Source organism: Nilaparvata lugens, chromosome 1 (assembly GCF_014356525.2).
Source record: "Nilaparvata lugens isolate BPH chromosome 1, ASM1435652v1, whole genome shotgun sequence".
NCBI classification, from domain to species: domain Eukaryota; kingdom Metazoa; phylum Arthropoda; class Insecta; order Hemiptera; family Delphacidae; genus Nilaparvata; species Nilaparvata lugens.
In genome coordinates, this window is record NC_052504.1 from 50,043,721 (window position 1) to 50,057,279 (window position 13,559).

A 13,559-nucleotide genomic window follows, 5' to 3' on the forward strand; every position below is an offset into this window, starting at 1 on the left:
AATTGGACTTGTGAGAAATTAGCTACCCTATCAGCAAACTTGTGTTGATGTTGAATGATAGGCCTATTATTTAGTGTCGGATGTTGATCTTTGAGAAGTTTCTGCAGTTTTTTGTTTTGAGTGACTGTTTTCTCACTCAATCTCCTAAAAAGTTGTTCCCTACATTTGTTGTCTAGGAAATCCCACTCAGCCTTGTGTAGTTTACTTGCCAGTTGTATGTGGAGAATATAAATGTAGAAAGATAAGCTATCCCTTATTTTATACCAGTGACTGATCTCCTTCTTAATCCAAAATTTCTGGGCGGTTTTTATGCTCTTCTGTGCAATAGTAGAAGTGTTGTTGGTTGCTATTGCCACATACTTTGGTATAACCTTCAGTTTCAAGCATTGTCTATTGAAGAAAATGTTCCTTTCTGCTACTCCATACTTGAGTTTCAATTTAAAATATAACTTCACTTGTTCAGCTTGACTTGCTAGTTTCACTTTTTGTGTAGTTGAGAAGTTGATATTGTGGTAATTATTCATATTGAATGAAAAAGACTAAGAAATTGTCAAAAAACCACTGATTTATTGATAATTAGAAAGACCGGTTTCGGTTATTACACCATTGTCAATCTCTGATAAACTCATCAGAGATTACAATGGTGTAATAACCGAACCGGTCTTTCTAATTATCAATAAATCAGTGGTTTTTTGACAATTTCTTAGTCTTTTTCATTCAATATGAATAATTACCACAATATCAACTTCTCAACTACACAAAAAGCAAAAAATCTAAGTAGAAAAACACAGACTTCTACGTTTGTTGCCCAATAACTTTCTTTAATGACCAGTAAACAAATAATTTTTCGCAATAAAAATCGTAGAGAATTTGATTCTGAAAAGAATTATGTAAGCTGTGTAAACTAAATTCAAATAAAAGTTGAATAAAATGTATTCTTATGTAGTACATTACACCACAAAAACTTCCTGTTTTACGAGGAGAGAACTAATAACTCATAGGTTGTAGCTGATTGCAAATAAAACATGGATTCTAATAACAGCTGTTTCAAAACAGCTGATTTATTATGTTTTAAATAAGAAAATATTTAAAAGAAATTATCAGCTGAAAATTATTTTCAGAAATATTTTAGCTTGCTGTTGAACAAAAAAAAAAAACAAACTGTAAGTTAGGTCTACTGTAACCGCGCTGTGTTTTTTGTTTAATCTATTAACCAGTTATTTGTAACCATTCCACTTCGCTTTTGTGTTAAGTGTTAACTTTTGAAAAATGGCAGGTAATCTTAGATATCATTCATACTCCGAATTAGCTGACATGCATTAAATGTATGAAATGGGACACAACTGTAATAGTACTGAAGCAAGACGTTTGTATCAAGAGAACTTTCCTAACCGAGTATGTCCAAGTTCAAGGTTTTTGCCACTATTCATCAACGTCTGTCTGAAACAGATTCTTTGATATCCAAAGAGCACATTTATTCAGGCAGACCCCGATCTACTATGACTGTTGAGTTAGAAGAACAAGTTCTTAATGAAATTTATGAACATCCAGAGAAGAGCACGAGAGAATTGTCAGTGCAATGCAATTACATCCATACCACCTCCAGAAAGTTCATACTCTATTGCCACGAGACTGTATTCCCTGTGCTGGTATTTGCCGATGGTTTTTAGTAAAACTTGTTTACCCAAACTTTTTAACAACCGTTTTATTTACAGACGAGGCACACTCTACAAGAACAGCTATCGTTAACGTCTACAACCAACATATTTGGGCAGCTGAGAATCCTCATGCCATCAATCCTAATCTTTTTTTTTTTTGTGTACCGGTAGTTGAGAAGTTGATATTGTGGTAATTATTCATATTGAATGAAAAAGACTAAGAAATTGTCAAAAAATCACTGATTTATTGATAATTAGAAAGACCGGTTTCGGTTATTACACCATTGTCAATCTCTGATAAACTCAGAGATTGACAATAATTATCAATAAATCAGTGGTTTTTTGACAATTTCTTAGTCTTTTTCATTCAAAATCCCAATCTTCCACAACATCAGTTTCCAGTAAACATTTGGGCAGGAATCATAGGAGATTATCTACTTCTGTTCGAACTTCCTCCCAGGCTTAATGGCATAATCAACTAGTCATTTGGTATAAGTTTAATGTCATTTAGATATGCTACTCTCATATAAAAAAAAACTTTTCATAAAAAACCGAATATTTTATTTGCACTCAGCTACAACTTATGAGTTATTAGTTCTCTCCTCATAAAATAGCAAATTTTTGTGCTGTAATGTACTACATAAGAATACATTTTATTCAACTTTTATTTGAATTTAGTTCACACAGCTTACGTAATTCTTTTCAGAATTAAATTCTCTACGATTTTTATTGCGAAAAATTATTTGTTTACTGGTCATTAAAGAAAGTTATTGGGCAACAAACGTAGAAATCTGTGTTTTTCTACTTAGATTTTTTGCATATTTCAACTTTTTTCTCAAAAACTACTCACACTACAGCTTTCAGACTAGTTTTATTCAATTTTTCAGATATTTTTCCATATGAATCCAGCATACGTTTTTCAAAAACTAGTCCCCAAACAATTCAGCATCGGTGTATTTCACCAGAGGAACTGAATTCTGGGCGAAATCTTTCACTCTGTATAGCTCGCTAATAAAGCGTTTATGGATATATGTTTATATGAACTTTTTTCTTATTTTTACCTCTACTATCACGTATTAAAATATTTTACCATAATTATGAATCACCCTGTATATAAAAGCGAAATGGGACTGATTCATTCATCACTCATTCATACATTCATAATAAACAGAACTAAAAATCCACTGAACGTTCAAATTTGGCATGTATGTTCAGTTGGCCATCTAGAGGCGGACTAAGAACGGATTTGAAAAACATTCCAAAGATACGTCCAAATCTGCATTTTTCCAGCGTTTTCTCAGATCTTTCAAAAACTAATTGGCAAAAAATGTTTAAACTTGGTACACAAGTACAGAAGTTAAGTTTTATTGCCTGAAGTTGAGACGCCCAAGTTCCGCGGTTTTTCCTGCGTTTTCTAGGCTTTCTCAAAAACTAATTGACAGATCATGTTCAGATTAGGTACAGAAGGTCAGCAAAGGCCTAGAAATTTTGTCTTGAGAGGACTTCAGAATTACGCCCTAGATGGGCGGTTTCACTGCGTTTTTCACATTTCGCAAGAGCTAATTAGAATAAAATGTTTAAATTTTGTACACAGGCTTAGCTGAGGTATAAACATGTTGTAAAAGATTAGTACCTACAATATAAAATAAATTGAGACTTCGCCTTCCATCCGAAGAAATTTCAAGTGTAGCCAAAATGTTGAAATATAACAACTTTCTCAAATTTTCAATTTAACCAAGAAAATGTATGTAGAATATAATCCTCGATATTCTAGATTTTTTTTGATGAATTGAAAACATAGCGAAAATATGCGTTTCTTTTAAAGTGAGAATTTTATATCAAAATAACTGGAAGGATGTCTCCTTTAGATTGGTGGTTGTATAATTTTTATCCGAACGATATTTATTTTTCAAATACGGTAATGATTATGTTCGTCAATGTCGAGACTCTTGAACATGCATGTAAATATTGAATGAAATTCTGTTTAACTCACAAAGCAGCACCAAGGAGACCATGGCCCTCATCTTTTTGGAAAATTAAAATTTGGTAATCTTGAAAAGAGAGTTGAATCAAGTTAGTTTTCTTTTAAGTTAACTGGAGAAGGGAATTTTCGATTTGACTGAAATTTGAATCAAACAAAATACCGTAGTTACAAAAATCTTGAGGTTTCTGGAGTACCGTACGTCTTTGCATGATGAACTTATTTATTGCTTTCGCAAAATTATTGCGCTGCACTACGTGTGCGCTATAACTGTTTTGCTCAAGCAATAAAGTCACGTTTTACGCTCTTAATACATGAATAGCCATTTCACTGCACTTTTCATATTATTTTTGGTCAAGAAAGGTCTCAGTCTGTGTCATTGAAGGAATTCTTTACTCAAATTCATATTGTTTTAAATGAAAAAGGAACAATAAAACAAGAAGTACCTTATACACAATAATGATGTTTATCTATATTCAGGCTCAACATACAAAATATATGAATATGCTAAAGGTTGAATATGTATTATAATATTGTAAAAAATAAGACTAGATTCATATCAGTCAACATAAATTAATTCTATATAATGCACTTGTAAGACATTAAACATTTAATAAATAACTAGAAATAGAAAGTATCATCTAGGTATTTAAATAAAACACCTGCACGCTTGAATCATAATATAAATAGATTACAATAAATCTAGACATTCATTTTCATAAAATGAAAATTATTATAATAATATTATTATAGCCTTCCATTTTGGAAATGGTACCTACATTCTTGTTTAGGAGATCTCTTCCGATTGAAGTTGTCGAGTTTATAATAAGTCACTCACAACCTGAAATCTATGCACCGAAATAATTTATGACATCAGTTCTGTTTAGATGTGATCTGAACTGTAATTTACAGATTATTCGATTTCTTTTATTTTTCTGAATTACCGACGATGATTCGGTGACTTATCTATAAATTACAATGCAGTAGGGTGAGAGCAATGTAGAGGACATTAAATTAATAATACACTGCAACTTCAAATACAGCCTAAAATAAAAAAAACAATGCCATTTTATATTCAATCGGGTTCAAATTGCAAACCACTGGGCATTCTAAAAGCAGACAAAACATCAAAGTGCAAATTCAAACTGCCTGCTTCATTTCCAAAGTGAAGAGTGCGCTCGACATTGGCATTCAGCTTTTCTAACAGAGCTGTGAACTGACTCTCCTCTTCTCCAATCCACGGTCTCTTGGCATCTTTCACCTGATAAGGTGTTACGTGGATGTGGATTCGGATTCCTGACAATTGAAAAGAAAACTGCAATTAATAGTAACCCTGATTGAATAAAAAATTTGTTTTATATGAGCACACTCATTTTGTTGATTTATCAACAACATGTTGTGTTGTTTTATCATGTTGCTGTTTTTACTTTCCTTGCCCTACTACCATAGGTAAGGAAAGTATTGCTTTCCAAAAAAATTAAGGTACCCTAAGTTCAAGTTTTCTATACGTTTCAAGGTCCCCTGATTCCATAAACATGATTTTTGGGTGTTGGTGTGTGTGTGTGGTGTGTGTGTGTGTGTGTGTGTGTGTGTGTGTGTGTGTGTGTGTGTGTGTATGTCTGTGAACACGATAACTCCATTCCTAATCAACCGATTGACTTGAAATTTTAAACTTAAGGTCCTTATACCATGAGGACCCAACAATAAGAAATTCAATGAAATTGAATTCAAAATGGCGGATAATTACTAAAAAACCATGTTTTTCACGGTTTTCTCGAAAACGGCTCTAACGATTTTCTTCAAATTTATACCATGGATAGCTATTTATAAGCCCTATCAACTGACATGAGTCTCATTTCTGGGAAAATTGCAGGAGCTCCGTAATATTCTTGTGAAAAATGGCGGATAATCACTAAAAAACCATGTTATTCATGGTTTTCTCGAAAACGGCTTCAACGATTTAAATTCATACCATGTATGGTATGAATATACCATACATGTATGGTATAATATACTTGAGAAAAATGGCGGATAATTACTAAAAAAACCATGTTTTTCACGATTTTCTCAAAATAACTTGACCGATTTTTTTCAAATTCATACTCTGTATAGTTATTTATCAGCTCTATTAACTGGCATGAGTCTCCTTCCTGGGAAACTAATGGGGGGTCCACCCCATCATTGAGAAATGGACTTTGTAATCTCCTTCTCGTGCATGAGGTAGGTAGGTAGAGCAGTTCATAAAAAGAACACATAGTCGAGATATTTCATCTGTAGAACAGCTGTTTTGACGACTTTAAAAAAATGACGACTAAAAAAAATCATCGAATTTCACAACTTACACAAAGGAAAAAGTACTCTGAAAACAATTATAAATACACATACACAAAAGTCTGATCGTAGTTTCAAATATGAGCAAGGAAAGTTGTGTGAGTGTACCACACCAGATTTTTTCATATTGTTTTATCAACAATATTGTTTTATATGAGCACACTCTCTCCTTCAATCCAAATTAGTCAACAAACAACACCAATACGATAATTTAGAATATAACATAAAATAAGTTGCTCATCACCCTATTCAGGTATGTAAAATTAAAACTATTAGAAAATACATTGATTTTATCTTTTCTTGATATGTATTTTATAATTAATTACTTTTAAAAATTTATTCAACATTCAAAATAAAAATTCTTCTCCAGGCATCAGCCAAATAGATTATTTATTCTCCAACTATCCAAAAAAGTTTTTTATTTGGTTAGAGAACGAACGTTTAATATTTCAAGGGAAATATTTTTGTGTTTTTACGATAATTAAAAAAAAACTAAAATTCAGATAGGTACTGTACTAATATTAGTTGAATGAGTAAAATTAGAAAAATTCAATATCAATCAATCAATCTTATTTATTCAGCAAATGTACAAATACATTGAATATTGGCACAATACAGATGTTGTCATATTAAGCAGAGAAAATTAAAAGAACAAACCAACACACAATTACAGTCAATGTCGAAATCGCATAAAATTACTCCTGAACAAATTCCTGAAAAGAGTAAAAAGGCATTTCCACCAGATAGTCATTCAGATGAGCTTTAAAAAATCTCATATTTCTATAGACTTCAAATTACTGGGCAGCATGCTAAAGTATCTATCACCTATTATATAAGTTGCCCTCTTTTTAATCTTCCGGTAGTCGCGCCCTATCACACGAGCAGTCGCGTGGTGTATTTTTTACAGCATCCAATTTTCCAAGTGTTATGTACTCTGTTTACTGTCAAAATATATTAATTAATTGTATAATTAATTTTTCCCTCTTCGTGGATCATTTTACGCCTATGAACATTTGGATGATTACCATTTTTCATAGCCCAATAAAGTACACCAAGCAAAGTCATCAATTCTGTGTTATTGGTTCGTTTAAAGTCCCCGTATACAGTCTTTCCCTATCTTATGCACAGTGCGACTCATGCGCTGTCGCGACTAAATGGCACCTAAAGACCAGCGATCTATAAATACTAACTGAATAGCGAACAGAGTAGGCTTTGCCAGCCGAGAAACGGTCCGGCGCCTTTTCAGCCATCCCCTCCACAAAGGGGCACACGAGTAGCCTACTGCCAGCCGGAGGCCTATGCACCATTAATAACTTTCATTAAAGCTCCAAAGGTCGAGCACCTTACACGATGGTTGCTTCATGTTCTGCATACAATTATTGCACCAACAGATTTAAGAAAGGAAGTGATATTTCATTTTATCAGTAAGTTGAATATATTTATTCTTTTATGTAGATTGAAATACCATTATTCTAACTATCCATTTCATATTACTACGTTTCATATTATTATCACTATTCATTTTTATTATTCTACTATCATTTTTTTCTACACCGAGTATATTCTGTAAATAGTTTATTTTGGCTATTGAAAAGAAATAGTTGTCCATTATCCAGTCATAGATTGTTTAATTATTAGGTACTAATTTTATTTTCCAGATTATATAGGAATACATTTATGAACTTGCTGCACATATAAATTAACTGCCTTCTAAACACACTTAATCAGTCAAAGTTTTGATAAACTTTTTATTTATAGTTTATTATTCAGTCTAAAATTGTATTGAGTTCTAAAATGTCAAGAGTGTATTGACTCATTATTGAATGATGGAGTAAATTACTAGGTACTTCACAGAATTCACTGACTACATATCAAATGGAAAACTTGTCAGGCCAAGCAAAGATGTATTGAAAATTGTCAAGTTTGTTTACAGTAATACACTTCAAAACTGAAACTACTGAATAATATCATATTGAGAAGTTGTATGCATTTTGAAAATTCCTATTCAAAATAATTTCAGTAATGATGATAATGGTGAGAACAACTACGGGTAAATCTAACAAGACCTGGAGATTATAGGCCATCATTGGCAAGGGGAAAAACAAATAGAATTAATATAGATAGATCAGGGCTCCGACAGAAGTTCTCTAAACTTATTCTATTCAATAATGTTTGATTTTGTTTGGATTTGATTGTAAATATTGTAATTATAGATTAGATAAATTTCAAGTTTATAAGATTAAAAATGATGATGCTTCTCATTGTAACCTTATAGATTAGATTGTAAATATTGTTATTTTCAATTAGGTAAATTAAATTAGATACTGTGCAATATATGTGCAATAAATTAGATCATTGTGCAATATAGAATATAGTTCGCATTATATATTATTATTAATAAGGTAGATTGTACTAGATAGATTCAATTTTATATTCATTGTGAAATTATTTAAATTTCATTGAACTGTAGATTACATGATATTACTAATCACTATTGTACCAGCATTCATCTAGGAGGTCAAAGTACTGTTTACGAATCAAATAGTATATCTTCTAATACCAGCACTATTGGCAAAATAGATTACAACAAATTATTACAATGCCTCGAAAATGAATCCTGGACTGGTGTGATGGATAACAACGACATTCAAACCCTCGTACATCTTTTGAACAAACACTTATACCCACATAGAAAATGCAACCACTCAAATCAAGGTATCACACAGAAACAGACCATTAAAAAACTGGATCACCCAAGGATTAATTAGAGCTATACAGACTAGGAACAGAATGCACAAAAAACTACTGAAACAACCTAATAACAATGAGCTAAAAGAACTCTATACTTGCTATAGGAATACTTTAAACCAATTTTTGAAGGAAACCAAAATCAATTACTATAGAAATAAATTGGATCAAAGTAGGGGTAATGCTAGGAAAACATGGAACACAATAAACGAGATACTTTATATCAAAATAACTGGAAGGATGTCTCCTTTAGATTGGTGGTTGTATAATTTTTATCCGAACGATATTTATTTTTCAAATACGGTAATGATTATGTTCGTCAATGTCGAGACTCTTGAACATGCATGTAAATATTGAATGAAATTCTGTTTAACTCACAAAGCAGCACCAAGGAGACCACCATGGCCCTCATCTTTTTGGAAAATTAAAATTTGGTAATCTTGAAAAGAGAGTTGAATCAAGTTAGTTTTCTTTTAAGTTAACTGGAGAAGGGAATTTTCGATTTGACTGAAATTTGAATCAAACAAAATACCGTAGTTACAAAAATCTTGAGGTTTCTGGAGTACCGTACGTCTTTGCATGATGAACTTATTTATTGCTTTCGCAAAATTATTGCGCTGCACTACGTGTGCGCTATAACTGTTTTGCTCAAGCAATAAAGTCACGTTTTACGCTCTTAATACATGAATAGCCATTTCACTGCACTTTTCATATTATTTTTGGTCAAGAAAGGTCTCAGTCTGTGTCATTGAAGGAATTCTTTACTCAAATTCAAATTGTTTTAAATGAAAAAGGAACAATAAAACAAGAAGTACCTTATACACAATAATGATGTTTATCTATATTCAGGCTCAACATACAAAATATATGAATATGCTAAAGGTTGAATATGTATTATAATATTGTAAAAAATAAGACTAGATTCATATCAGTCAACATAAATTAATTCTATATAATGCACTTGTAAGACATTAAACATTTAATAAATAACTAGAAATAGAAAGTATCATCTAGGTATTTAAATAAAACACCTGCACGCTTGAATCATAATATAAATAGATTACAATAAATCTAGAATTATAAATCATGAAATGAAAATTATTATAATAATATTATTATAGCCTTCCATTTTGGAAATGGTACCTACATTCTTGTTTAGGAGATCTCTTCCGATTGAAGTTGTCGAGTTTATAATAAGTCACTCACAACCTGAAATCTATGCACCGAAATAATTTATGATATCAGTTCTGTTTAGATGTGATCTGAACTGTAATTTACAGATTATTGATTTCTTTTATTTTTCTGAATTACCGACGATGATTCGGTGACTTATCTATAAATTACAATGAGAGCAATGTAGAGGACATTAAATTAATAATACACTGCAACTTCAAATACAGCCTAAAATAAAAAAAAAAAACAATGCCATTTTATATTCAATATGAATATATTCAATCGGGTTCAAATTGCAAACCACTGGGCATTCTAAAAGCAGACAAAACATCAAAGTGCAAATTCAAACTGCCTGCTTCATTTCCAAAGTGAAGAGTGCGCTCGACATTGGCATTCAGCTTTTCTAACAGAGCTGTGAACTGACTCTCCTCTTCTCCAATCCACGGTCTCTTGGCATCTTTCACCTGATAAGGTGTTACGTGGATGTGGATTCGGATTCCTGACAATTGAAAAGAAAACTGCAATTAATAGTAACCCTGATTGAATAAAAAATTTGTTTTATATGAGCACACTCATTTTGTTGATTTATCAACAACATGTTGTGTTGTTTTATCATGTTGCTGTTTTTACTTTCCTTGCCCTACTACCATAGGTAAGGAAAGTATTGCTTTCCAAAAAAAATTAAGGTACCCTAAGTTCAAGTTTTCTATACGTTTCAATGTCCCCTGATTCCATAAACATGATTTTTGGGTGTTGGTGTGTGTGTGTGTGTGTGTGTGTGTGTGTGTGTGTGTGTGTGTGTGTGTGTGTGTGTGTGTATGTCTGTGAACACGATAACTCCATTCCTAATCAACCGATTGACTTGAAATTTTAAACTTAAGGTCCTTATACCATGAGGACCCAACAATAAGAAATTCAATGAAATTGAATTCAAAATGCCGGAAAAAATGGCGGATAATTACTAAAAAACCATGTTTTTTACGGTTTTCTCGAAAACGGCTCTAACGATTTTCTTCAAATTTATACCATGGATAGCTATTTATAAGCCCTATCAACTGACATGAGTCTCATTTCTGGGAAAATCGCAGGAGCTCCGTAATATTCTTGTCAAAAATGGCGGATAATCACTAAAAAAACATGTTATTCATGGTTTTCTCGAAAACGGCTTTAACGATTTTCTTTAAATTCATACTCTGTATAGTTATTTATCAGCTCTATTAACTGGCATGAGTCTCCTTCCTGGGAAACTAATGGGGGGTCTACCCCATCATTGAGAAATGGACTTTGTAATCTCCTTCTCGTAGGTAGGTAGAGCAGTTCATAAAAAGAACACATAGTCGAGATATTTCATCTGTAGAACAGCTGTTTTGACGACTTTAAAAAATGACGACTAAAAAAAATTATCGAATTTCACAATTTACACAAAGGAAAGAGTACTCTGAAAACAATTATAAATACACATACACAAAAGTCTGATCGTAGTTTCAAATATGAGCAAGGAAAGTTGTGTGAGTGTACCACACCAGATTTTTTCATATTGTTTTATCAACAATATTGTTTTATATGAGCACACTCATTTTGTTGATTTATCAACAACATGTTGTGTTGTTTTATCATGTTGCTGTTTTTACTTTCCTTGCCCTACTACCATAGGTAAGGAAAGTATTGCTTTCCAAAAAAATTAAGGTACCCTAAGTTCAAGTTTTCTATACGTTTCAAGGTCCCCTGATTCCATAAACATGATTTTTGGGTGTTGGTGTGTGTGTGTGTGTGTGGTGTGTGGTGTGTGTGTGTGTGTGTGGTGTGTGTGTGTGTGTGTGGTGTGTGGTGTGTGTGTGTGTGTGTGTATGTATGTGTGTATGTCTGTGAACACGATAACTCCATTCCTAATCAACCGATTGACTTGAAATTTTAAACTTAAGGTCCTTATACCATGAGGACCCAACAATAAAACAAGAAGTACCTTATACACAATAATGATGTTTATCTATATTCAGGCTCAACATACAAAATATATGAATATGCTAAAGGTTGAATATGTATTATAATATTGTAAAAAATAAGACTAGATTCATATCAGTCAACATAAATTAATTCTATATAATGCACTTGTAAGACATTAAACATTTAATAAATAACTAGAAATAGAAAGTATCATCTAGGTATTTAAATAAAACACCTGCACGCTTGAATCATAATATAAATAGATTACAATAAATCTAGAATTATAAATCATGAAATGAAAATTATTATAATAATATTATTATAGCCTTCCATTTTGGAAATGGTACCTACATTCTTGTTTAGGAGATCTCTTCCGATTGAAGTTGTCGAGTTTATAATAAGTCACTCACAACCTGAAATCTATGCACCGAAATAATTTATGATATCAGTTCTGTTTAGATGTGATCTGAACTGTAATTTACAGATTATTTGATTTCTTTTATTTTTCTGAATTACCGACGATGATTCGGTGACTTATCTATAAATTACAATGCAGTAGGGTGAGAGCAATGTAGAGGACATTAAATTAATAATACACTGCAACTTCAAATACAGCCTAAAATAAAAAAAAAAAACAATGCCATTTTATATTCAATATGAATATATTCAATCGGGTTCAAATTGCAAACCACTGGGCATTCTAAAAGCAGACAAAACATCAAAGTGCAAATTCAAACTGCCTGCTTCATTTCCAAAGTGAAGAGTGCGCTCGACATTGGCATTCAGCTTTTCTAACAGAGCTGTGAACTGACTCTCCTCTTCTCCAATCCACGGTCTCTTGGCATCTTTCACCTGATAAGGTGTTACGTGGATGTGGATTCGGATTCCTGACAATTGAAAAGAAAACTGCAATTAATAGTAACCCTGATTGAATAAAAAATTTGTTTTATATGAGCACACTCATTTTGTTGATTTATCAACAACATGTTGTGTTGTTTTATCATGTTGCTGTTTTTACTTTCCTTGCCCTACTACCATAGGTAAGGAAAGTATTGCTTTCCAAAAAAATTAAGGTACCCTAAGTTCAAGTTTTCTATACGTTTCAAGGTCCCCTGATTCCATAAACATGATTTTTGGGTGTTGGTGTGTGTGTGTGTGGTGTGTGTGTGTGTGTGTGTGTGTGTGTGTGTGTGTGTGTGTGTGTGTGTGTGTGTGTGTGTGTGTGTGTGTATGTGTGTATGTCTGTGAACACGATAACTCCATTCCTAATCAACCGATTGACTTGAAATTTTAAACTTAAGGTCCTTATACCATGAGGACCCAACAATAAGAAATTCAATGAAATTGAATTCAAAATGGCGGATGATTACTAAAAAAAACATGTTTTTCACGGTTTTCTCGAAAACGGCTCTAACGATTTTCTTCAAATTTATACCATGGATAGCTATTTATAAGCCCTATCAACTGACATGAGTCTCATTTCTGGGAAAATTGCAGGAGCTCCGTAATATTCTTGTGAAAAATGGCGGATAATCACTAAAAAACCATTTTATTCATGGTTTTCTCGAAAACGGCTTCAACGATTTAAATTCATACCATGTATGGTATGAATATACCATACATGTATGGTATAATATACTTGAGAAAAATGGCGGATAATTACTAAAAAAACCATGTTTTTCACGATTTTCTCAAAATAACTTGACCGATTTTTTTCAAATTCA

The 13,559-nt window shown here is 32.3% G+C and overlaps 1 protein-coding gene across 4 annotated transcripts in view; it reads right to left on the reverse strand.

Moving 5' to 3' along the window:
• Window positions 1-11,851: 11,851 nt before the first annotated feature.
• Window positions 11,852-13,559, reverse strand: part of LOC111045133 (UPF0565 protein C2orf69 homolog) — a 29,940-nt gene continuing 28,232 nt past the window's right edge. For all 4 annotated transcript variants that reach the window (XM_039435854.1, XM_039435837.1, XM_039435832.1 and 1 more), the window contains one exon: window positions 11,852-12,722. In XM_039435854.1, the coding sequence (XP_039291788.1) occupies window positions 12,502-12,722 (221 nt within the window). In that variant the 3' untranslated portion in view covers window positions 11,852-12,501. The remainder of the gene's footprint in view (window positions 12,723-13,559) is intronic.